Source organism: Vombatus ursinus, unplaced genomic scaffold (genome assembly GCF_900497805.2).
Source record: "Vombatus ursinus unplaced genomic scaffold, bare-nosed wombat genome assembly UNPS02014784.1, whole genome shotgun sequence".
NCBI classification, from domain to species: domain Eukaryota; kingdom Metazoa; phylum Chordata; class Mammalia; order Diprotodontia; family Vombatidae; genus Vombatus; species Vombatus ursinus.
In genome coordinates, this window is record NW_020954562.1 from 20,840,811 (window position 1) to 20,863,561 (window position 22,751).

Genomic DNA, 22,751 nt, shown 5'->3' on the forward strand with positions numbered 1-22,751 from the left:
GCCAAGAAAAACCCAAATGAAATGATAAATAGTAGAATGCAACTGAACAACAAAAACTTTAAAAGAAGCTATGCTTAATAGATAGCAGTATCATTTACAATACTGTTTTTAAAAATGGACAGATGATAGATGGAAAGACACAGATACTATAGAAGAAACAGATGAGATATAGTATAGACAGATGGATGATAAAGAAGATATAGTACAGACAGATATAGAAGATAATTGAGATAAGATAGAACTTCCCAAAAAAAAAAGTGAATTTAGAGAAAATAAGGAAACAGTCCCAGATTTGAGCTATTTTAGAGATTCTCAACCAGAGGTCCTAGAATTTTTTATTCATATTTTGCTAGGTGTATTTCAGTATAATTGGCTCCCATTGATAATCCCTATGTTCTTTTATTTTATGCCTTTCCAAACATTTTTCTGAGGTCTGTAGCCTTCACCAGATGGGTCCATGGCACAAAAATAGTATGGAACCCAGGTCTTCAGTGATCTTGCTGCATTATTTTGTAGACTAAGAGACAGGTGGGATGAGAACCGGCTTCATGCTTTCTAAGCCTTGGCGGCGCTTTCCAGTGAAACACGTGGGCAGGACAGGCACTGCTCCAGCAGCCCCTTTCCCCCTGCCCTCTGGGGAGCTCAGCGTGGGCAGGGAAGGGCCGGGAGGGGCGGAGAATGCTGGGGACTGCGGGGGTGGGAGGGAGGGAGTGGCCCCGCCTCCGCGGCTTCTGACGTCACAAAGGCCAGCGCAGACCAGGTGCAGCCTCGCCGCCCTCAATTCAGCTTGGCTCTGGGTGACTGGGAGCCAGGGGCGAAACCCTGCCCTCCCCGGGGCTAATCCCAGGCCGAAGCTGCAGGCTCCGCCTCTCAAGCCCCAGACTGGGCGGTGCCGGGGTCAGGAGAGGACACCGGCCGTCCTGACCTCTAGACCTGGGCGCCCGACGATCCCGGGATTGGGAGCTCTCCTCCGGCAGCCCCCGGGATGGCCATGTCCCCGGAGGCCCCGCTCAAGCTCTCCGACTGCCTCTGTCCCATCTGCACGGAGATCCTGGTGGAGCCCGTGAGCCTCCCGTGCGGCCACACGCTGTGCCACTTGTGCTTCCAGCAGACCGTTCAGAAGGCCAGCCTGTACTGCCCCTTCTGCTGTCGCCGGGTGTCCTCGTGGGCCCGCGCCCAGGCCCGCCAGAACACGCTGATCAATCAGAAGCTATGGCGAAGGATCGAGAAGCAGTACCTCCAGAAGGGCGGGCTCGCTGGCGGAGACAAGAAGATCCAGCGCAGGGAGCTGGAGGCGGACCTCCCTCCGCGCAGGCTCAGTGCGCCCGGGGAGCTGAGGCGGCAATTATGAGGAGGAACTGAGCAAAGCGGCCGCGGAGAGGCGGGCATGTGCAGAAGAGGAGGCTCGCCTCAGTGCGGAGTACATAAACCGGCTGCTGGCAGAGGAGGAAGAGGAGCACAGGAGGAAGGGGGAGGAGGAGGAGGAAGAGGAAGGCAGTCAAAGGCAGGGACCAGAGGAAGAAGGGAAGCTGAGACTAGAGCTAGAACAAAAAGAGAATCAGAAGGAAGAAGAAAATCAGAGGTCAAAACAAGAAGAGACTCAAACTAGGGAGAAGGAGAAGAGGCCAAGGTATGAGGAAGAGTGGAGGCAAGCTAGGGAGGAGGGAGAGAGACCGAGGCAGGAGGAGGAGGAAGAAAGACAAAGAGAGAGAGAGGACCTGCTGAAAATAGATGAAGAACTGGCCCAAGAAATAAGCATCAGCCTTAAAACACTGAAATGTGTCTTGACTTCCCTTTTTGTTGTCAGTGCATCTTACCCTGCCCCTTGCAAAACACCAAAGAAAACAGAGAAAGCTGAACAATGCTAGAGACATTCACAAGTACACGACACCCAGATCCCAACTTACCTCCCCAGCACTACAGAATGAACTTGGAACCGCAGGAGGCAGGAGAGCCTACAATTCTAAGGAGGTCAGCGTTGGTAAAGGGAAGAGCCCCAGGTGGCAGGGGGAAAGAGCAGGAGACTTGCCAACTTTATCTACACAAGCCTTCTGTGAAATTGAAAACATTAGTGTAAGGGCTTCTCTGGAATATGGGGTGAAAGAAAGTGAGCCAGGAACAAGCAGTGAGGATGAAATTATAAGCCGCTGTAATGTTGCAAATCACAAACTGCCCAAAACCAAATTTTTCTGCTCTGGGAAAGTTGTAACTAAGGCTTCCAGCAAATCAGAGAATGAATGCACAGCAGAGGTGAAAAATGAGGGCACTAGTCTGTTGGTGAATAAAGAAATTCCAGGAAGGAAAAGTCTGGATTCTCTGTCTGAATCCCTCAGTGATTCAGGCCTCTCTTCCAAGACAAGGAAAATATGCCCAGAAACCATCCCAGAGAAAGAGGAAAGAAAAAATAACTTTACCCAAAAACTGATAGATTTAGAGCACTTATTTTTTGAGAAGCATAAACAAGAGGAAGAGGATAGATTATTGGCATTACAGCTTCAGGGAGAAATGAATAAAGAGCACAAGAAGCTGAATCAGAGAAAGAGGACCCGAGATGAATACCTCCTTCGCCCTAGAGTCTCCTTAAATTCAGATAAAAGAAGAAGGGTTTGCAGCAGAAGTTCAAAGAAAAAAACTGAAGCAGGACTTTCAGAGCCTTCAAGGGGTCCAAAATATGAATAGTGGCCATCTTTTAAAATCTAGTTGAAACTTTCAGCTAATGATAAAGGAGAAAAGGTAACAAACTCTTAACCAAAATGCCCCTTCTCTATTGCCTAGTTAATTCACACACACATACATACACACACACACACACACACACACACACACACACACACACACAAAATAGCTTTTCAAATGTTGCAATAAGCTGCAAAATACAGAATATGGGAAAGCAGTAAGGAGTTAAACTTGATTATAATGCTCTCCTATTCCATAATATCCTTGTAGATAGGTTTTGTTTTTGTTTTGGTGCATTTTGTTCACTGAAGGTGCCTGTTTTCAGTAGTTGCTTAATTGGGAGGCTGTCTTATTAGAGGAAAGCTCCTCAGGTGCCATTACAAATATTCATCTTCAGATTGAAATCTGAAGTTTACAACTTCAGTTTACAATAAAGTTAGTTTTTTATATTAGCAGTAACCAGGGTACACTGAGATGAAAGATCCTACTGGTTGGTGAATACCTTAGGCCAGATCCAAGATGTCCTTAAATGTCCTAAATACCATAATCCTTTCTCAAAAAAAAAAAAAATACCTTTGCAATTACTATTCACCTTTGTGTCTTGTTGAGTTGTAATTTAAATAAAAGGAGAAATTGTTCTAAAGAATTTAAAGGATGAAGATGAGATTTAATCTTCAGTGAGAGAAAGGTGAATTCAATCTCCTTGCTATGTCTCAGAATGTTTAAGGAGTTTACTTCAGTGACTTATCACTAAATTTAGTTCATCTTAATTAGATTTTGGTCATAATAAAACCTTTATGGGATGGATCAGCATCGTTGAGAGAGGGAAAAGGAATCTGGAAAATGAGTTGAGAGGAAGAGAGCTTCATTCCTCAAGCAAAAGGAAATGAGAGTGGCTATATGATTAAACTGAGGAGCAGGGAAGGAAAAGTGAGATTAAGCAGTCTTTACAGATGGAAATAGGATAAAGAAGCAAGTGACATTGGCAGGATAGCCTCTTCTGTATTGGGTTCCTTTCTGTAAAGGCACTGCCCCCACTCTGGCCTCTGACAGTTTTAAATCTTAGTACCAGGCAACAAATTGATAATTGGCCAATCATGTTGATTTTGGAAAATTGGCTTTTAAAATTTCAATTCCAGAAAATGAAATTTTATATAAAAAGTAATTTTTTTAAGAAAGAAGTGAGCAATGTAAAAAAAAAAAACCTGTCATAAGTAATAATGATTATATTTTTGTTTTCAGCATTATAAAGTAAGTTCCTCCTGATAATTCTATAGAGTGGGAATTGCAAATATTACTTATCATCACCCATGTTAGAAATGATGAAGCAGAGGCTCAAAAAGTTTAAATGAACTTGCCTATGGTCACACAGTGAATAAATGGTATTCAGGCCCATATTTTCTGGTTACATATCCAGACCTCTTTCTACTATATCATGCTATCTTTGTAGTAGAAAACACAAATGAATTTTTCCTTGGTCAAAATCAGAGACTTCTTTTCCAGGTGATAGACCCTGTGAATATAGGTGACTTTCAATATGCTAACATTGCAAAGAAGATTAAATATGGAAAAGAAGGGACTGCTAACCCTTACTTTTGGATGTAGATGTGAAGAAAGTACTATAAAACTTTTTAAACTATTGTATTTGAAATATTGTATGTTGAAAAATTCAAAGTCCTTACAGGGAGAGGCTTAAAAGGTAAAGAAGGTGAATGCTGTGCACTTATTTAATAGGTGGTTTTAAGCAGTTACATGCAAAATAACTAATATTTCACATGAACAATCAAATATTGTGCTGGGCCAGGATACAAGTACAAAAGAACGTGGTCAGCTGTTAGTAATAGTAGCTAGCAGAAGTTCGCAAAACAAACTTAATCTTGCTTGGGGAAAATTTTGTGTAGGGTACAGTTGGGAATTTATGCTTCCAGGGTTTTTGAGTTTAATTATGAGTCAGGAAAGAGCTGGTAATGGACTGTCTGATCCTTTTAAAGATGATAACTGGCTTCTAGGATTCAGGAGAAAGGTGTGGGCTAGAAAAGCAGCTTCTTATTGTTGTAGGTTTTTTTGTTTTGTTTTGTTTTCATTTGTTTGTTTTTGGTTAGGCAGTGGGGTTAAGTGACTTGCCCAGGGTCACATAGCTAGTGTTATGTGTCTAAGGCCGAATTTGAACACAGGTCCTCCTGAATCCAGGGCTGGTGCTCTATCCACTGCACCACCTAGCTACCCCTATTGTTGTTTTTTAAACCACCTTTAGGGGCTTTTTTTTTAATGCTTAGAAGCTAAAGAGACAATTTAGGTGGCATTTTTTTTCTATTCTCCTAAAGGAAAAATTTGCTTCATTGTATGCCTAAAGACAAGAACATATATTGTAACCATATATTGACAAGGCCTCTGACATTTTGAAGTAAAAAATTTTATTCAGCATAGGATTAATATGAAGTAATAATTTAAATTAAAATAATAGTGGGTGACTCAAAGAACAGAGACATAGTGATTATAAGTAGGCCATGGCATATTTGCCAGCATTGACTTACATGCAAGAGATGATGACAAGGCGTTGTCCAGAAGATGAATTTTTTGGAAGAGAAGGGACACCAGTGAAAGGGATCACAAAGGATGAATGCAAGAGTTGCACTAGTAGTATGAGAATGTCAAAAGATTTAAAAGAAGGGCTCCAGTTCATTGGGTATCAGGTCTATGGAGGATTTTTAGAACCTTAAGAATCTCAGGATAAAAAGGCATGGCTGAATTAATGTTTACACCAATGGTAGGAATATCCATAGCAACGAAATCATAGATCTTTTGAAGAATTAGAGTATGACCTATCACCCAGAACTAAAGCCTTGGGTTTGCACAAACTGGGTTCAAATCTTGAGAGAAGAGGAAAGAAATATGTTTCTTAATTTCTCACAAGTCATTCTCTCCAGTTCATTTTCCTATCAGACATCAGAACTTGGCCTGTTTTGTACCTACCCAGAAATCATTTGGGAGAGGGAGAGATAGGGGACAGTAATAATCTCAGTATTGTTTTTGTCATCGTCCCTTTTTGAATCATTCCTCAGTCCCAGAGAATCTTCACAAAGGCAAGAAGAGTCAAGTTTCTCCCAAGCTATTACTTAGACCTTCTCTAAGAAAATATTTTCAGTATCACAACAAAAGTCCTCACTCATCCTTTAGTCTTATTAAACTTTCCCAGGATCTTCCTAGTCACGCCTTGTATAGAAATATAAATAATCATAGACATTGGGGTCCTTTACAATTGACAGTGCACTTTTATCACAACAACCTGGTAGTATATATAATGAAGCATTAGGGTAAGTCTGACTTAGACAGCAACCTGTGTCAAATATGCCATTTCCTCTTAATGTGAATATGCACGTGGAAATCATAAGATCATGGTTTTAGAAGAAGAAGGGACCTCAGAGGCCCATTCAACCACCCTCATTTCACAGGTAAGGAAATTATGGCCCATTAAGTGATTTACCTGATATCATTCAGGTAGTGGGTAAAGGAATCAAGTTTGGAATTGAGGTACTCCACCTCTAAATCCCGTGTTCTTTCCATTGTAGAAAAAAAAGTGACTAAGTAACCGTACATTTGTAAGGTTAATAGTGAAGGCACTACTAGCCCTTCTTGACAGTTATCAAAATTGTAAGTGTAGAATCTAACGAGAAAGTAACCAGGTTCTAGGGAACGTGTCTTGTAAAGCCAATCTTTTCCTCATAACAGCAGACATCACAAAGAACCAGAAACTTTGAGATCTAGACGAAAAGTGGCAGGACTGGTACTGGAATTTCTTAGCCTTCATTACCATAAAATTAAAGAGTTGAAAGAGACCTCAGAAGTCACGTAGTCCAATTTCTCCCCTAATACATAAGGAATTTTTTCCAACAACCAGAACTGTCCAACAATGGAATAGACTACTTATCAATGTAGTATGCTTCCTTTCCCAGGGGTATTTAACAAGAGACTGAAGGGAGGTGAGAGGTGAGAAGGGAAGAATCAAAGATCATCCCAAAGAGTGCACAAGAATACATCAGACAAAAAAAAAAAAAAAACAGGATTGGGAGTAAGGTAATAGCTTCATTTTGGGTCGTGTTATGTTTGAGGTACCAATGGAACATACAGGTGAAGATGTTCTCTAGTCAGAGATGTAGTTCTGGAGCTCAGAAAAGTCCAGAATGGAGATAAAGATTTGGAAGTCATATGCATAAAAGTAGAGTTTATAGCAGTAGGAATGAATGAGATTATCAAGGAGATAGATGATGACTACTACAATTATAACTATGACTATTACTAGAACTACAGCTACCAAAAAAAAAAAAGTAATAATAGCCAACATTTATGTCGTGATTTAAGGTTTGGAAAGCACTTTACGTTATCTTTTTTGGTCTCCAAAACAATTCTAAGGTTATTGATATTGACAGGTTAAATGACTTGCCCAGGGTCACACAGAGCTAAGTGTTTAAGGCAGGAAAACTTAGGTGTTCCCAACTCCAAGTCTGGTGCATCATGCCACCTAGCTGTATAAAGCTAAGGACTGACCCTTGAGAAACACAATAGATGAGTAATTAGCAAAGTAGACAAAGAGTCATTAGAGAGATAACCAAGAATTCCATATCACCAAAGGCAATAAAAGGTAAAAGTATGCCATAGGTAGGGGTGGTTAGTAGCATGCAAACCACTTCGAGATAGAATGAATGGATGGATGGATGGATGGAGTGTCAGGCCCTATGCTAAACTCTGGGCGTACATGTTAAGGCAAACGGGAACTAGTCCCTACCTTCAAGGAGCTTATATTCTAATGAAGGAAGACAACACAAAATAGTGTTGGAATGGGGGAGGGTAAAGATAGAAATGGTACTGGCCTGGGGACATAGAAAGGAGACTTCAAGGAGTGGTAAAAACTGGATCCTCACGAGAGGATCCTTTGCCTATCGGAGCATTGAGAGAACCAGGAGTGGAGACATAGTTTCTGGTGGGGCTGAGATAATTAGAGTATGAAGCCATAGTGGGTACTTGAGGAAGCCGCTGGTGGTGTGATCCCCAAATAGATAAGGTTAGAAACTTATCTACTGGAGCCACTAGTTGTCCTTAACAGACAATGGGCTTTTAAGGAGGGGATGACTGCTGGAGCAGTTCCTGAAAGAAGCAAGAGGAAATAGGAGAAAGGGTAAAAAATAAAGGAATTAATTAGTCTTAGTTCTAGCATTAGCTTGTCTTCAATCTGAAGAAACATGTACATGAAAGTTTGATATGTGGAAGAGGTATTAGATGACTTGTACTGAGCCTCAGAAGACAGAACTAGTAGTAGTAGTTGGAAGTAACAAAGATGCAGATTTAGCAGTGATAGAAATATTCCTACCACAGGCACCTATCTCATGGAAGAGATCCAGCACAGAATACAAGTCAAAAAGAAATGCCCTATAGAGAATGAAGTCCTTCCAGTGCTTGTGTTTGTGAATGGCAGTGCAACCTGCATCAAGCCCTGGGACATGAGAGACTCCAAAATGAGATCCATAAATCTCTCAAAGGAGTTTAACCTACCTATCCACAAAAGAAAAGCTGAGTATATTAAAAATGCCAAACTCTGATATGAAGTGTCCAAACTCTCATATGAAGTCAGGTAGACAACCTATAAAGTTCATCCATGAGTATGCATATCTGGGCTGCGCCCTGCAATGGAAAATGAGTTGAACCCATAATTCAGAAAAAGAAGGGGAGTGGGCTGGATTGTATTTGAGAAACTACCAAGTTATTTTAATGAACTCAACCTTCTCCTTGAAACAGAGGTTCATCTTGTTAACACCAATATCCTTTTGGTGGTTATACATATCTATGAGTTAATGGAACAATATAGATTCTAAGGACCTTCTAATAGAGCAATGGAGGAAAGGTGCATTATGAATATAAACAGGTTGCAAGATGTTACAAATTAGGAAATATGAGTGAAATGTAACTTGAAGGATGTCATCAAAGATGTATATAATTAGAAAAAAAGATGGTCCAGTCATGTAGCAAGATAGGGGGACCAGTAGTCCATAGCAAGCTCCATTGGCATATACATTATGTCAAGGGAATTTGAAGAGGTCCTACAGAACATTGGGTAGAGTACTTCAGCAAACTTACAGGAGACATAGTCAAGAGATACACAAGATAGGCAAGCATAGATGGGTTTTGATCTATGTCATTTGGCAGAATACCTATATCAGTGAGATCACTGATCCATTTGACATACTGAAATATAAGGGAAAGAATTGTACCAAAGTATCGTGGGCTACCTCAGGAGGGTAGTGGCTTTCACCTCACCAGAAATCTTCAAGCAAAGATTGGACGACCACTTAACATTAAAAGGATTTTTTTTGTTGTATGGGTAGAATCACATGACCACTGGTGTCCCAATATGGAAATTCTTTGATTCTGTGAAGTTACAGACCATAAGTTTGTAATAGAATGTCCAGCCATCCTTACCTTCCTTCTTAAAATGTGGTAACAAGAAATAGAATTCTCTGGATGTAACATCAGTATAGGAACTGGAAACTTTCTAATATGCAGCCTGGTGTTGATTTAGCCTTTTTACCAGCTTTATCAATCAAACAATCATTAAGTGCTTGCTTTGTGCCAGGCACTGTGCTGAGTGCTAGGGATACAAAAGAAAAACAGTATTTGCCATCAAGAAGCTTACCTTAATGGAAAACATAAAATAAGTATCAATATACAATCTGTATGCAAGATACATAGAACAGATGGAAAGCACCTTATAGGGAAGGCACTAGCAGCTGAGGGACTAGGAAGGGCCTCTTGCAGGAGGATGCATTTGAGCTGAATCTTGAAAGAAGCCAGGGGTTGAATTTAAGAAGAGGCAATGAGGAGGGAAAATATTCCAGGCCTGGAGAATGGCCAGGGCAAAGGCAGGGAAGATTGTAGATAGAGCACTGAGCACAAGGAACAGCAAGTATGCCAGTGTACTGAACAGCATAGTGCATGGGAAGGAGTCATGTGTAGGAGGAGTGGAGAGATAGGAAAGGGTCAAGTTGTAAAAAGCCTCAAGTGCCAAATAAAGGAATTTATAATTGATCCTAAAAGTAATATAGAGGCAATGCATTTTATAAAGTGAGGGGAGAGGGCAGGGTTGACAAGGTTAGACCTGCACTTTAGGAATATCACTTTGGCAGATACTAGAAAAAGGATTAGCATGGAGAGAGAGCCAAGACTAGAAAAATCCATTAGAAGGCTGTTCCAAGAGTCCAGGTGAAAGGTAATGAGTTACTGAATTAGGTAGATAGTCTTAAGTGATTAGGAGGTGATTCTTTTCTTCCCTTGGTTTGTTTTATTTTCTGATTGTTCTTGAAGCTTTCTTAACATTTATTTAAGTAAACCAATCTTCTTATCCAGCAGATGAAAACAACTTGGAAAAGAGGGGAAAGCATTGAAAAGGAGTCTTATCAACTCAGTTCAGTCATTTACATTCAAAGTCAGATGAAGAATGTCAAAACTCCCCCTTAGCTCAGTAGATAAGATGCATGGACAATTTGTGAGAGGACAACAAAAGTGTTGAGAAAGTCCTTTTGATTCAGTGATTAATAACTAAGCAGTAATATCCAGAAAAGATAGCTTCTTTTCTTCTATTTCCCTGGTCCTAACAACAACAAACAAACAAACAAACGAAAAAACATGAATGGGAAAAACAACATGACATTGTCTTTATTAAATAAAGCCTAAATACTTCTGAAATCAGGAATCTTACTAAGGTTCATGTTCTCAAGAAAGCTGCATTTCAACTTGTTTTCCAAACCAAAGAAAGTTTTAACCAAGGAATACTGAATACTTCATCAACAGAAGACATGAGTTCTAGATCTCTAGTTCTAGATACCCTAGCATCAGAAATAATTCCAGTGAAGGTATAAACAAACAAAAAAAAAAGTAAAAATATGTGCATTCAAACAAAGCATTTCAGAGTAAGAAAGATCTGTAAAATTCTCTTACAAATTTTGTTTGTATAGTGGGCTCATTCTTTTGTACTATATAGGGCAGTTGACTGCTTTTCCTGCCAGGGTCATCGGGGTAACCCTAAGAATTTATGGTATTCTAGTATTATCATTCACAAGTCCCTCATCTGATATACTCTCCAATATCAACCAGTTAACATGCTTCCCCCCCCAATATTAATCAACTAGTTGATATAAATTACCTCTTACAAAGAGATATTTACTGAGAAAGTATAACAGACAGAAGTTAGAAAAAAAAAATTCACTCCAAACAGAAGGGCTCAAATCAATAGGCACTGAAACATGTATAGGGAGCAAGTAGTACCAAGATTACATTGAGACTCCAGTCCCTAGAGGGCCTTTTTGCCCTTGGAGGAGTCCCCACCAAGTTCTCTTTTGGGTATGGCCTAACCAGTGGAGGAATTGCTCCATCAATCAACTGTGCTAGCTCCTGTGAGAGTGTCTTGGTTCCCTGGTTGATTCACTACTGGGATGGGTGAAGCCAGTCTTCCCTCCTGTGTGGTTCTGCCTACCAGACTCAGCTACCATTACCAGTAGCTCCAGTAGACTTTGCTTGCTTCCTTCCTTGATGAAGTGTCTGATGGCTCTCTTTACCTTTCAAAGCCCCCAAGGTCATAGCCTAATCCATTCTGTCTTTTGATAGTCATTCACCTAAGACCAGGGAAGAATTCATAAAACGTAAAGAGGATTTATGTACTCAGGGACAGACATGTGGCAACTCACCTGGGAGATTAAGCAGCCAAAGATACTGCTCCTCTCCCCACCTAGAAGCACTTGAAAGCCACTAAGCAAGAGAAGCTCAAAAATGCCTGCAAGGGCAGTGTGTGTGTGTGTGTGTGTGTGTGTGTGTGTGTGTGTTTACGTATGTATGGGAGGAAAGGGGGGACAGGGAGGGATGTATCAAAACCAGGCAGGGAATATTGTAGATACTCTAAGGACTCTGCATTCATTGGCCATTATACATTTTTAGCTTCTCATAATGCTTTCTAGCAACTCTTAACAAGTAAGGCAAAGTCAAACACCCTCAGCTATCTGTCACCAAGAGAATAAATTTCAAATCACTAAAGCTGAGCTCTAACTGGTACTCCTAGAGAATCCAGAAATTTATGGGCTCAGTTTACATCTAAGATGACTGGCACTAATTCAATTGATTAGAAGTCAGTCTCTCCCACAGCATTTGTTCCCAGGAGACAAAGTCCTTTCACAAAATCTCTCTAGTGGGCACTAATATCCACTGGAGAGTAGATAACCCAAGGAATTGGATGAGATTTCTGTTGGTTCTGGTGACTAGAGGAGTCAGTAATTCTTTCAAGGCTGCCTTGATGGAGGGAGAGGCACTTTTATTTTCTGTTCCCTCATTTTTTCCCACTCCTGCTGGAGACTGAACACCCCTAGTCACCTGCTTCATTGCTACAGTACAACTCTAGCCACCATGGTTGGGGACAGTGACAAGCAGGGCTTGGGCCTCAAGTTTAGGCTACACAGAAGGCTATTGCAGCAGCCACATAAGTTTGTTGGCCCTTCTTACTTGGTATAGGGTTAAGGACATTCTGAGAGTTATTGTAGGGAAAGAAATTGAAAGAATATAAAAGCTTATACTGTACCACAAGGACCTGGGGTAGCCCATATTGCAGAAATTTATTCAAATAGATATGAATTGGAATACCTCATTTCAAATCTCCAAGGAACACTACAGTTTCCTTCTTTGTGAGAAATAGGAGAGCTGTGACTAGGTGGTTCTTTAAGAGGGATACTGGGATTAGAATTTTATCTATCTATTGTACATCAGATATTTGTAGTCTAGAGGTAAATGCTCTTTTAGGGTGATTAATTATGGCAGAATGATCGATCAGAGTACAGTGTCCATCTGAAAAGAGGGAACAGAGGCACAGTTCAAGTGCAAAACCTGGAAGCATGTACTGGGTGAGTACAGCACTTGTGCACATGGGGAACAATAGAACCTAGTCTACTGCTCCAAAGATTGGGGCTTTAGGAAGTGGTTTATGTGGTTTTACAACAAAAAGAGGCAGGAGAATAGAAGGAATACAGAGTACCCGGAACCAGGATGTTTGTGCAAGTTCTGTCCATTTGGAGCCAGTATGAATCATTTTGAGCCCCAACCCTATGGTTGCTGGCACAGCAGAGGTGTTCCAGGTTCACCCAGTGGACACCTCAAAGGATCACTGGTATGTCAAACTCAAGAAACACACATTTTGCCTCCTGATTGGCTGATTTTGATTCCTAGGTTATTTCAGCCTCTCTTGGATAATAAGCAAGCTCAAGCAAATCAAGGTGATTAGTAAACTCATTATTCATTCCATTTCTACAAGGGTTCAGATTAAAAGCCATTTTCTCTTGTCTCTCTACATGGGAAGTAACCTGTTCCTGAGATCCTGATCTTTAATATCCCCAAAAAAGCAACAATGAGACCAGCCCAGACCTTCCCTCCAGAAGTGCACAAAGTCAGCTCTAACATCAAGTCTGAAGTCAGGAAGTGGCTGAAAGAAAGAACGAACAATTCCACCACAAAATGCTGTTATAGTGACAGGGATACTCAAGACACAAACCCAGAAGAAGAGAATGACTTTAAAACATCTACAAGCAAAGCAAAAAACAACCACCACCACCACCAACCCATAGCTCAGGTACAAATTCAATTAGAATTCCTAGAACAGATGAAGCAAGAGGGATTTTCCCCAAAGTTTATATATACATATATATGTGTATATATATGTATATATATATGTATATATATATAAACACATATACATCTATATAATATATACATATATAATATATATATATAAACACATATACATCTATATAATATATACATATATAATATATATATACATGTGTGTATATATATGGATGTATACATATATGTATATATATGTGAATGAAATAAGAGTGCTAAAGGAGGGAAAATAGCAAATTGGAGCTAAGGAAGAAAGAATTGGAAAAGGAATTAACAACTTGGCAGAAGAGGTAAAAAAAAAAAAAAAAAAAAAACACCTTGCCCCAGCAACAAACTCCCTGAAAATTAGAACGGATCAAATAGAAACCAATAACTCTATGAGACAACAAGAAACATTAAAACAAAAGATTGAAAAAAGTAGAAGAAACTGCAAGATATCACATAGCAAAAACAACTGACCCAGAAAGCAACAAGGAGAAAGAAATTAAGAAACAGTATCTGAAAGCCACGAACAACAACAACAGTAAAGAATGTAGACATCATATTTCAAAAAATCTTGAAAGAATGTAGATATCTTATTTCAAGAAATCTTAAAAACTACCCAGATCTCTTAGAACCATAGGATAAAATGGAAACAAAGAATCCACTAATCACTTCCTGAAAGAAACCCCAAAATGCAAACTCTCAAGAATGTTGTTGCCAAAATCCAGAGCTTCAAGGTCAAAAAAATATTACTGCAAGAAAGACAAAAGAAATAAGTATTGAGAAGCCATAATCAGAATCACACAAAATTTAGCAGCCTATACTGTAAAGGACTAAAGAGTTCAGAGTACTATATTCTAAAAGACAAAGGATATAAAAAACATACCTAGCAAAAATGAATATAATCCTGCTGGGGGCAGGGGTATGGATCTTTAATGAGATTGAAGATTTCTAAGCATTTCTGATAAAAAGACTAGAGCTGTGTAGAAACCTTGAAGTTCAAACACAAGAGTTAAGAGAATCCTAAAAAGGTAAACAGTAGTAAAAAGGAATAATCAATCAGTAGACATTTGGTAAGTGTCTATTATGTGCCAAGCACTGTGCTAAGCATGGGTGATACAAAAAGAGGCAAAAGATAGTCTCTGCCCTCAAGAGGCTTACAATTTAATTAATGGGGGAGATACAAATATATGTGAACAAGCTATATACAGGACAAATATGAAATAATTAACAGAAGGAAGGTACTAGAATTAAGAAAGATTGGGAAAGACTTCCTGTAAAAGATGAAATTTTAATTGGGACTTAAAGGGAGCCATGGAAGTCAGTAGGCAGAGTTGAGGAGGGAAAGCATTCCAGGCTTTGAGAACAACCAGAACCAAGAGTATACTTACATTCTAATATTGGGAGATGATACATGTGTCCCCTCTGAACCTTACCATCATCACTGGTCACAGGGGGAATCTAATTAGAAGGCCTGGGAGTGGGTTTAATGATGTCTTGATGATTTTAGAAGAATAAAAAAGGAAGGGAAGAGGAAGACCCTTGGGGATGGGGAGGGAAAGGATTATCTTACATTATCAGAGTGCTCAAGTAGAAATTGTGTGTATGTGTGTATGTGTGTGAATTACACGAACTACAACCCAGGAGGATGGATAGTGAAGAAGGGGTTAAAAGGAGAAAAAGAAGGTTAGAACCTGTCTTTGGGATATGATCAAGAGGAAGAGAGGAAGGACAGGATGACAGAAGCAATTAAGTCAAACATAGATGCTAGTATTGAGGAAACTGTTCTCAGTGCCCTCCTTTTCTTTGTAAAGGGAAGAAGAATGGGGCAAAAAAGAAAAAGTATAAATATAGGATGGAGGGAAATACACAATAATCATTCCTGCAAATGTAAAAGGGATAAATCCATCCATAAAATGGAAGAGAAAAGCAGAATTGATTAGAAAGGAGAATCCAACAATATATTTTTAAAGTAAGAAACATACTTAAAGCATAAAGATTCACATAGGGTTAAAATATTGAACCAGAGCAAAATCTATCATGCTTCAGTTGAGCTCTACAAAGCTGTGTAGATCATGATCTCAGACAGAGCAACCACAAAAATGAACTTGATTAAAAGAGATAAAAAGGGAAACTAATGATAAACAACAAATCAATATCAACACAACATACTGGCATATCTTCTAAAATTCTTACAAGAACTAGCTGTGTGAACCCTGGCCAAGTCAATTAACCCCAATTACCTAAAACAAAACAAAAACAACAAAATTAACTTCTTCAGGGGCAGTTTGATGGCACAGTGGATAGAGCACTGGCCCTGGAGTCAGGAGGACCTGAGTTCAAATCCAGCCTCAGACACGTGATACTCATTAGCTGTATGACCCTGGGCAAGTCACTTAACCCCAATTGCCTCAAAAAAAAAAAGTTCTTCTCTAAAATTCTTACAAGAAAAGTTAATTGTTTTACAAGAAGAAATAGATAGTACAACTATAATGGTTGGGGATTTCAAAATGCCCCATTCAGACCTATACAGATCTAACAACCAAAAACAGCTAAGACAATGAATAGAACTTTTAGAAAAGATCTCTGGTGATTACTAATTGGGAATGGAAAAGTATATACACATTTGTCAACATTGTGTGGCACTATTATAAAAACTGACATGAATTGGGGCATTAAAACCTCACATATGCAAAAAAGCAGAAGTATTAAATAAATGTAACAAAAATTATATTCAGTAAAGAGCCATTAAAAAATAACTAAAAGTTAAGCTAGAAATAACATAATCCTTTAAAAAAAAATGTGGGTCAGAGAAACAACAGAGATTTTCATCAAAGAAAATGGCAACACTGAGACAGCACACCAAAACTTTTTGGATGTAGCCAAAATAGACTTTATGACAAAATGTATGTCTCTAAACACTTTCACCAATCAAAGAAAGAAAAAACAGATTAATGAATTGGTCATGCAACTAAAAAACTAGAAAACTAATGATCTAAAAACCCCAATTAGACTAAAGTTTGCAGATTGCTTTACATATAATATTATTATCCCCATTTCACAGATGAAGGAAATTGAGGATGACAAAAGTTGTATTGTGAGTGTTGTATGTGTATATTGTATGTTTTAGAGGTGGGATCTGAACCCAGATCTTGCTGACTATCCAGCAGTCTAACCACAATGCAATTCTGCTATTCCAGGAACTAATAACAAATTCTCAATCTTATGTGTTGGCCAGTAACCTAAATTTATCTTTATGACATGGTTAACACCTAACACCATAAAGTGAATTCAATAAAATGCAACTTCAAATTCTGTACAAATATTTAATATTGTTCATTATTAAAATATATTAAAGCAGCATATAATGGATAATCAAAATATTTCCCATTATTTCTGATGATTTCTCATTTTCATGTCTTTCCTCTATATCAGGTTGTCCACTCAAAAAATGAGAATACAGTGTTGAAGAAAGATGATCTTTTATTGTTAGAAGTTATAGTACAGCATACAAAGATAGTATAGGACGAGAAGTTATAGTAGTTTTTCTCCTCATTCCTTACCAGCTATACTACCTTTGGACTTCTTTGGGACTCTTCAACATGCCTTCCTTTCCCAGGAAACCCCTCATTGGGAAATCTCATTATACTGTAAGACTGAATCTTGTTGGTACTCACATCTCATCCATGCCCTCTGCCTCTCTGATTGGACTCTTAGACTGGAGGGCAGGGCCAAGGGCTCCAGGACTTTTATATAAAGAGGGAACTTTTTAGCTTCCTTGCATGGACTGTGTTTGTTTTTATTTGTGTTTGTATCTCCAGCATTTAGCACAATGTTTGGTGCTTAAGAAATGTTTATTGACTGAATGACTATAAAAATGGAAATGTACAGTTTCCTTCTGCCCCAATATGAAGACTATTGTCTCAGTACTGAGCAATACATGCATGAAAAGATAGCAAAATAGATAGATCAGTGATGAAATCTTAACCAAATTTATTTTTGTCAATGAAAAATGCTTTTTATCTTACAGAGACTTTGAAGGCAACCATATCCACAATTTAAGAAACATGACTTTCATTTCCTGTAGTACTTTAACTGTTTTGTAAGTATCACAATCAAAAAGAATTTTATTTGCTAAAAAAAAAAAAAGCTAAGGTAAGCAAATGCATGATAATTATTGATGGATGTTACCCCCAGTTAAAACTTCTATGAAACAAAGAGTGAGTGAAAATGGTCAAGTTTAAGCTCTGTACAACCAAAGAAGCATAATATACAATAGTCATCAAAATGATACTATAACATCTTGGGGTACTGTCAAGTCTGATTTTCCTGTGTCACTAGGGTATCTGTGACCTGAAAGACTTTCCTGTAGGATAAAGTTTATTTGTAATCCATATTAGCATCCATGTGGGCCTTCCATGGTGGGCCTTCCTTAAAATTGAAAAGTTTCTTACCTACTTCTCTGTCCCAGAAAATATAGGATTCTCGTGGCCCAATAGTGCTCCTTTTACTGCTTTTACTCTACTCTATATATTCTATTCATATCAGTTACACTCCGTTTGAGGATTTTAGTCCTTTTATTACCTAGTGACAGTGAGACACATAAAAATGCTTGATGGAGAAGGTGAAACTTAGCATACAATCTCCTTTAAGTTAGTCATGCAAAGCATGTATCTATCAGATTTATCTTACTAGAAATCAGTCAGCTAGCCTAAAAGATAATGGATAAATTCCACATTTCTATTTTATGTCCTTGAATGTGTTCCTTACTAAATTCTTTTATTTGTCAGAGATCACTTAAATATGTTTCCTCCACTCATGTGCTTGAGTTTTCTTAGTCCAGTGATACTGGGAGTTTTGGGAAAAAGAGATGAAAGAGGTTTGGATTTAGTACCTGATAAGCGGGGGAAAGTACAAATTTATAAGCTAGTGATTACATTTATGGCCTTGGAAACCTTCTGAAACTCTGTGCAAGGCTGCCTTTTACATATTTTAGCTAGGTAGGAGGGGAAAGGGAAATCACTAAGGTCCTCACTTTAATTCCAGTTCCTTTTGAGGGTCTAAAAGTGGGAGCCTACTAAATTGTTCCAACTTGGGACAAGAACGGACTTTCTTAAGCAGCTGCAGAGTAGTAAGTCAACTCAAATTAAAAACTTTTAAATGTTTACCATGAGCAAAACACTGCATAAGACATGCATGATGCTCCAGAGATGTGGCAACTCCAAAATGCCAATGTTTTTGTAATCCATTCTGTAGTTTCATAAGAGAGGTTTTCACTATTTTCATTGCAAATCTCTCTCCCAGGGCATTGAAGAATTTACATCATTGCTCTTTTATTCCATTTGTGAACTTTTGGACAACCCAGGTTAAAATTAATTCAGTTGTTCTTTCTATATCTCTAAGATATCTCACTCCAACAAAACACAATGGAATGACTCATAGACTCAATATCTTTGATTTTCCTGATGAATAATCATTGTCACCCTTTGATCTTATAAGGTAGCAGTGGTGTCAAGAGGCTAAAGCATTTTTTTCTTTATTTTTTCAGGGTAATGAGGAAAAATGAAATCAGCCACTTAAATGAAAATAGCTTTGCTCCCCTTCAGAAACTAGATGAACTGTAAGTCTGGGGTAGGATTGAATGGTAGGGAGTGGATGACTTTAAAAAAAATTAGAAGTTATTCTAAAGATTTTTTTTCAGTTTTCACAGTATTTTAGGGACTTGTACAGTCCATGATATCCATCTCTACCCACACTAAGCATAAAAATAAGTGATTGCATTTATTTCATAATTCATTTTGCTATGTATAATTAAAACATTTACAGGAAAAACAGTTATAAAATATATTGTGTCTTTTTGTCAGAGAAAAATTCACTTAAACTGGCCTCTCTGTTAAAATCTAATAATCTAATTTTTTACATGATGTGAGATTTCTGTCTCTTGAATTATCACCATACAGCGAGAAAACCCAAGATATAATCATAGGCCCATAGAGATGGTTAGCTTTCTGGACTATGAATCTAGTTATTTGGTAAGAAGTTAATTCTAGATCAGTCCCTTAACTTTTCCTAATCTCAGTTCTTTATCTGAAAAATGAGGGAGTTGGACTAGATGGTCTCTGAGGTCCCTTCTAGTGTAGATTTATGATCCAGTGGTCCCACAAGCCTACTCTTCTTATTGGGCAAACTTAGAAAGGAAAGGCCTTTTTTTTTTTTTTTTTTTTTGCCTTGGAGGACAATGGTGAATGGTATGAAACTTCAATTCCATCCTGCTAAAAAGGATCTGAAACTTGTTTCATTCATTCATTCATTCAATTGTAGGAGAAAGAGACAGAGAAAGAGACAGAGACAGAGACAGCGACAGACTCTAGGAGCTCTCACTCACATTCATAAATCAGGTTCCCAGAAGGGTAGCTATATTCCCCTTCAACATTCTAGAGTTACTCCTAAAGGGGTATAGGTATCTTTCCAAAACTGTTGGCTTGAGGTCCAATTCTGGTACATTCTCTTTAATATCTATTCTCTTCCGTTCTAGCCTATCTAAATATCTACTGTCGCTTATAGTTAATATCCTTCCTTTATCAATGATTGACCCAGTGATTAGTATACCATTCTCAATCTGACAAATTAACCCTAATTAGCTTTTACAAAGGGATATTTACTGAAAACATAAAGGCAAGACATAAAGCATGAAACATCTGCTAACTAGGGTATATTCTTCCCTATTCTACCTCAGTCCATGGCAGCATGAGTCAAACCTAAGGTTATTGCTACAAAGCATTCATCACACTAAGTTCACTTCCAAATGTGGCATAGCTAATAGACAAGTTGTTCTCTTGCTGCAGGACATGAAATCTAGGCTACCAGCTTGATCCATGGCTGTGTTGAGGCAAGCAGGGCACTCCTCAGGGCTGCCAGCAAACACCTGTATGGATTCCAGTTCCTGGATTTCTGGCAGCTCACCTTTCCAACCTTTCAAAGCTCAGAAGGACACAGCATCTCCAATAACCCTTCACATCAATACAAGCTAGAATAGATAAAATAGAGATAGAAACTACATCTATATCATGTTCTCAAAGCTTCCTGTCAACTCAATTAGAGACAAATCAAGGTCTCTTTCCCACCCAGAGGTCCATAGCATTCATATCAATTGAAGAGAATATGGTGATAATGATCTTAACTAGAGGGGTGGCCATGTAAGTACAGAAAAGGATAGGGATTTGAAAGATGCTGTGAGGATTGAAGAGGTAGCAAATAATTGGATATGGAGAATGAGAGAGGGAAGAGTTGAAGATGAGTTTGAGGTTACAAATCTGTATTCCTGAGAAAGTGATTCTACTCATACAAAAATAGGGAAGTTTGGATTTGGAATAGGTAGAGGTGGAAGGAAAATGATGTTACATTTTGTATATCATAAGTTTGTTTGCTGATGAAACGTCCAGGTGGAGGTATTTAGAAGGCAAAGATAAGGGCTAGCTATATAAATCTGGGAGTTGTAAAATCATGGAAGCTAATGAGTTAGGATGGGTAAGAGTGGAGAGAAGAGAAGAAGGCTCAGCAAAGAACCTTAAGGGACCACACAAATCTCCTCCACGCTGACTTCATCCTGTGTAAGTACATGATGGACCAGGCCCACCTAGAAAAGTAGCCCATCTGGCAGATAATGTACCTTGGAGATCCAATAGACAACTATCATTTCTAAGTGAGATAATGGATCTCCTGGGTGGTATCAGTTTTTGATGACTCCATCTGAAAACTTATCTGCCATGTTTTGAGCATTACACATCCATATTTGACCAGTGGATGCTTGTAGAGATCTTAGGAAACCAACTAAAGATATGGATGGCCAAATATTTTTGGAGTGCCAATAAGGCTAGACAGGCCTTCATCTGCAATCAAGCAGAAAATATCAAGTCCAAGAACCTTGTGAAGAAGATGGACTTTGATAAATTATCCAACATCATAGCCTCCTCCCACCAATCACTTTGTCCCACTATTCTCACCATATTTTTTCTCCAACATATATACTGTTTCTTAAATAAAAGTTCTTTATTTTCCTTTTTAAAAAAAGAATGAAGGAGATGAAGGTGTCTATTATAAGCAGCAGCAAAGGAGCAAGTATGCAGAGAAAGATTGGATATGGAAATGGGGGGGGTGAGAAGGAGGGAAGGAGGAATTGATGATTCATGAGGAAAATTTCTAAAGCATACCAAGAAGAGCAGGGCTAGGATTAAGGGCACAAGTAAAGAGGTTAGCTTTGGCAATGAGAAGGCTATCTCTCTTTCAGAGTTTGGAATAAAAGGGAAGATAAAAAAGAGTGAAGGCAAGAAAACCTGTTGGGAGGTTATTGTAATAGTCTTAGTGTACTATTAAACAAGGAAGGAAAGCCTGTACTAGAATGGTGGTAATGTAAGGCATGAAGGAGTCATGAAAGGGAGAATTGGCAGGGCTTGGTGATAAATTGGATATGAAAAATAAGAAAAAAAAGGAAAGCCAAGGTAACCTCTAAGGTTTTGAACATGAGAGCTAAGATGAATGATTGTGCCCCAAGGTAGAAATAGTGATGTTATGAGAGCATGTTTAAGGGAAAGATAATAAGCTTAGCGGATCTGGGCAAACAATTTATACAATTATAACATCATAAAGAAAAATAACTTTGAAAGACTTGAGAACTCTGATCAATGCAATGATAATAAAAAATTTCAGATGACTAATAAAATTTGATGTGCCTTCTGACACAGAGGTGACGGACTCATGGTGCAAAATGAGACATTTTAGACATGGCCAAGGCAGGAATTTGCTTTGATTGATTATGTATGTTTGTTGTTGATAGTGGGCAGTGGGGGACAGGAAGGAAAAGGATACTTATTCTTTGAAAAAATAGAAAATAAGTTTTGATCTTAGCATAGTGTGAAGGAAGATGGAGATGCAAGTCTGGAAGTCAGAAGAGAGGTCAGGACTGGAGATAGTGATTTTAGAGACATTTGCATAGAGCAAGTGAATAAAGTGCCAAAGGAGAAAATATGGAAAAAGAAAAGGACCAAGAAAAGAATCATCTTCAGGAGTTATTAAGCTCTACCCCACCCAAGGGGTTCAGCCAGCAGGACAGTCCTTTCCCTCTAGTTTTATTTTTCCTTTTGCCAAAAACAAGGGAATTCTAGAGTGCCACAGCATCACAGATGGCCCAGCTTTCTGCTTGCAGCATCAGGCAATACAGTGAATGTCTAGTCAGAGGTTCCCAAACTTACTTGGCCTACTATCCCCTTTCTCAAAAAAATTACTCAGTGCTCCCCTGGAAATCTACTTTCTTTAATCCTTTAATCCTTTTTTAAAAAATTTACATCATATCAAAAATGCAATTTTTAAATGACGTACCTTAAATTTAG

General features: G+C 38.6%; 2 protein-coding genes across 4 annotated transcripts in view; both read left to right on the forward strand.

Moving 5' to 3' along the window:
- The window catches only part of RXFP1 (relaxin family peptide receptor 1), a 70,319-nt gene that overhangs the window by 30,651 nt on the left and 16,917 nt on the right, over positions 1–22,751 (forward strand). For all 3 annotated transcript variants that reach the window (XM_027866895.1, XM_027866896.1, XM_027866897.1), the window contains exons 8-9: positions 17,396–17,467; positions 18,914–18,985. In XM_027866895.1, coding sequence (XP_027722696.1) covers positions 17,396–17,467; positions 18,914–18,985 — 144 coding nt within the window. The remainder of the gene's footprint in view (positions 1–17,395; positions 17,468–18,913; positions 18,986–22,751) is intronic.
- On the forward strand, positions 928–3,297 carry LOC114046553 (E3 ubiquitin-protein ligase RNF168-like). Its single transcript, XM_027866894.1, is given in 3 exon segments — positions 928–1,345; positions 1,347–1,849; positions 1,851–3,297. Coding segments are annotated over 3 exon segments (1,692 nt in total). The 5' UTR covers positions 928–985; the 3' UTR covers positions 2,680–3,297.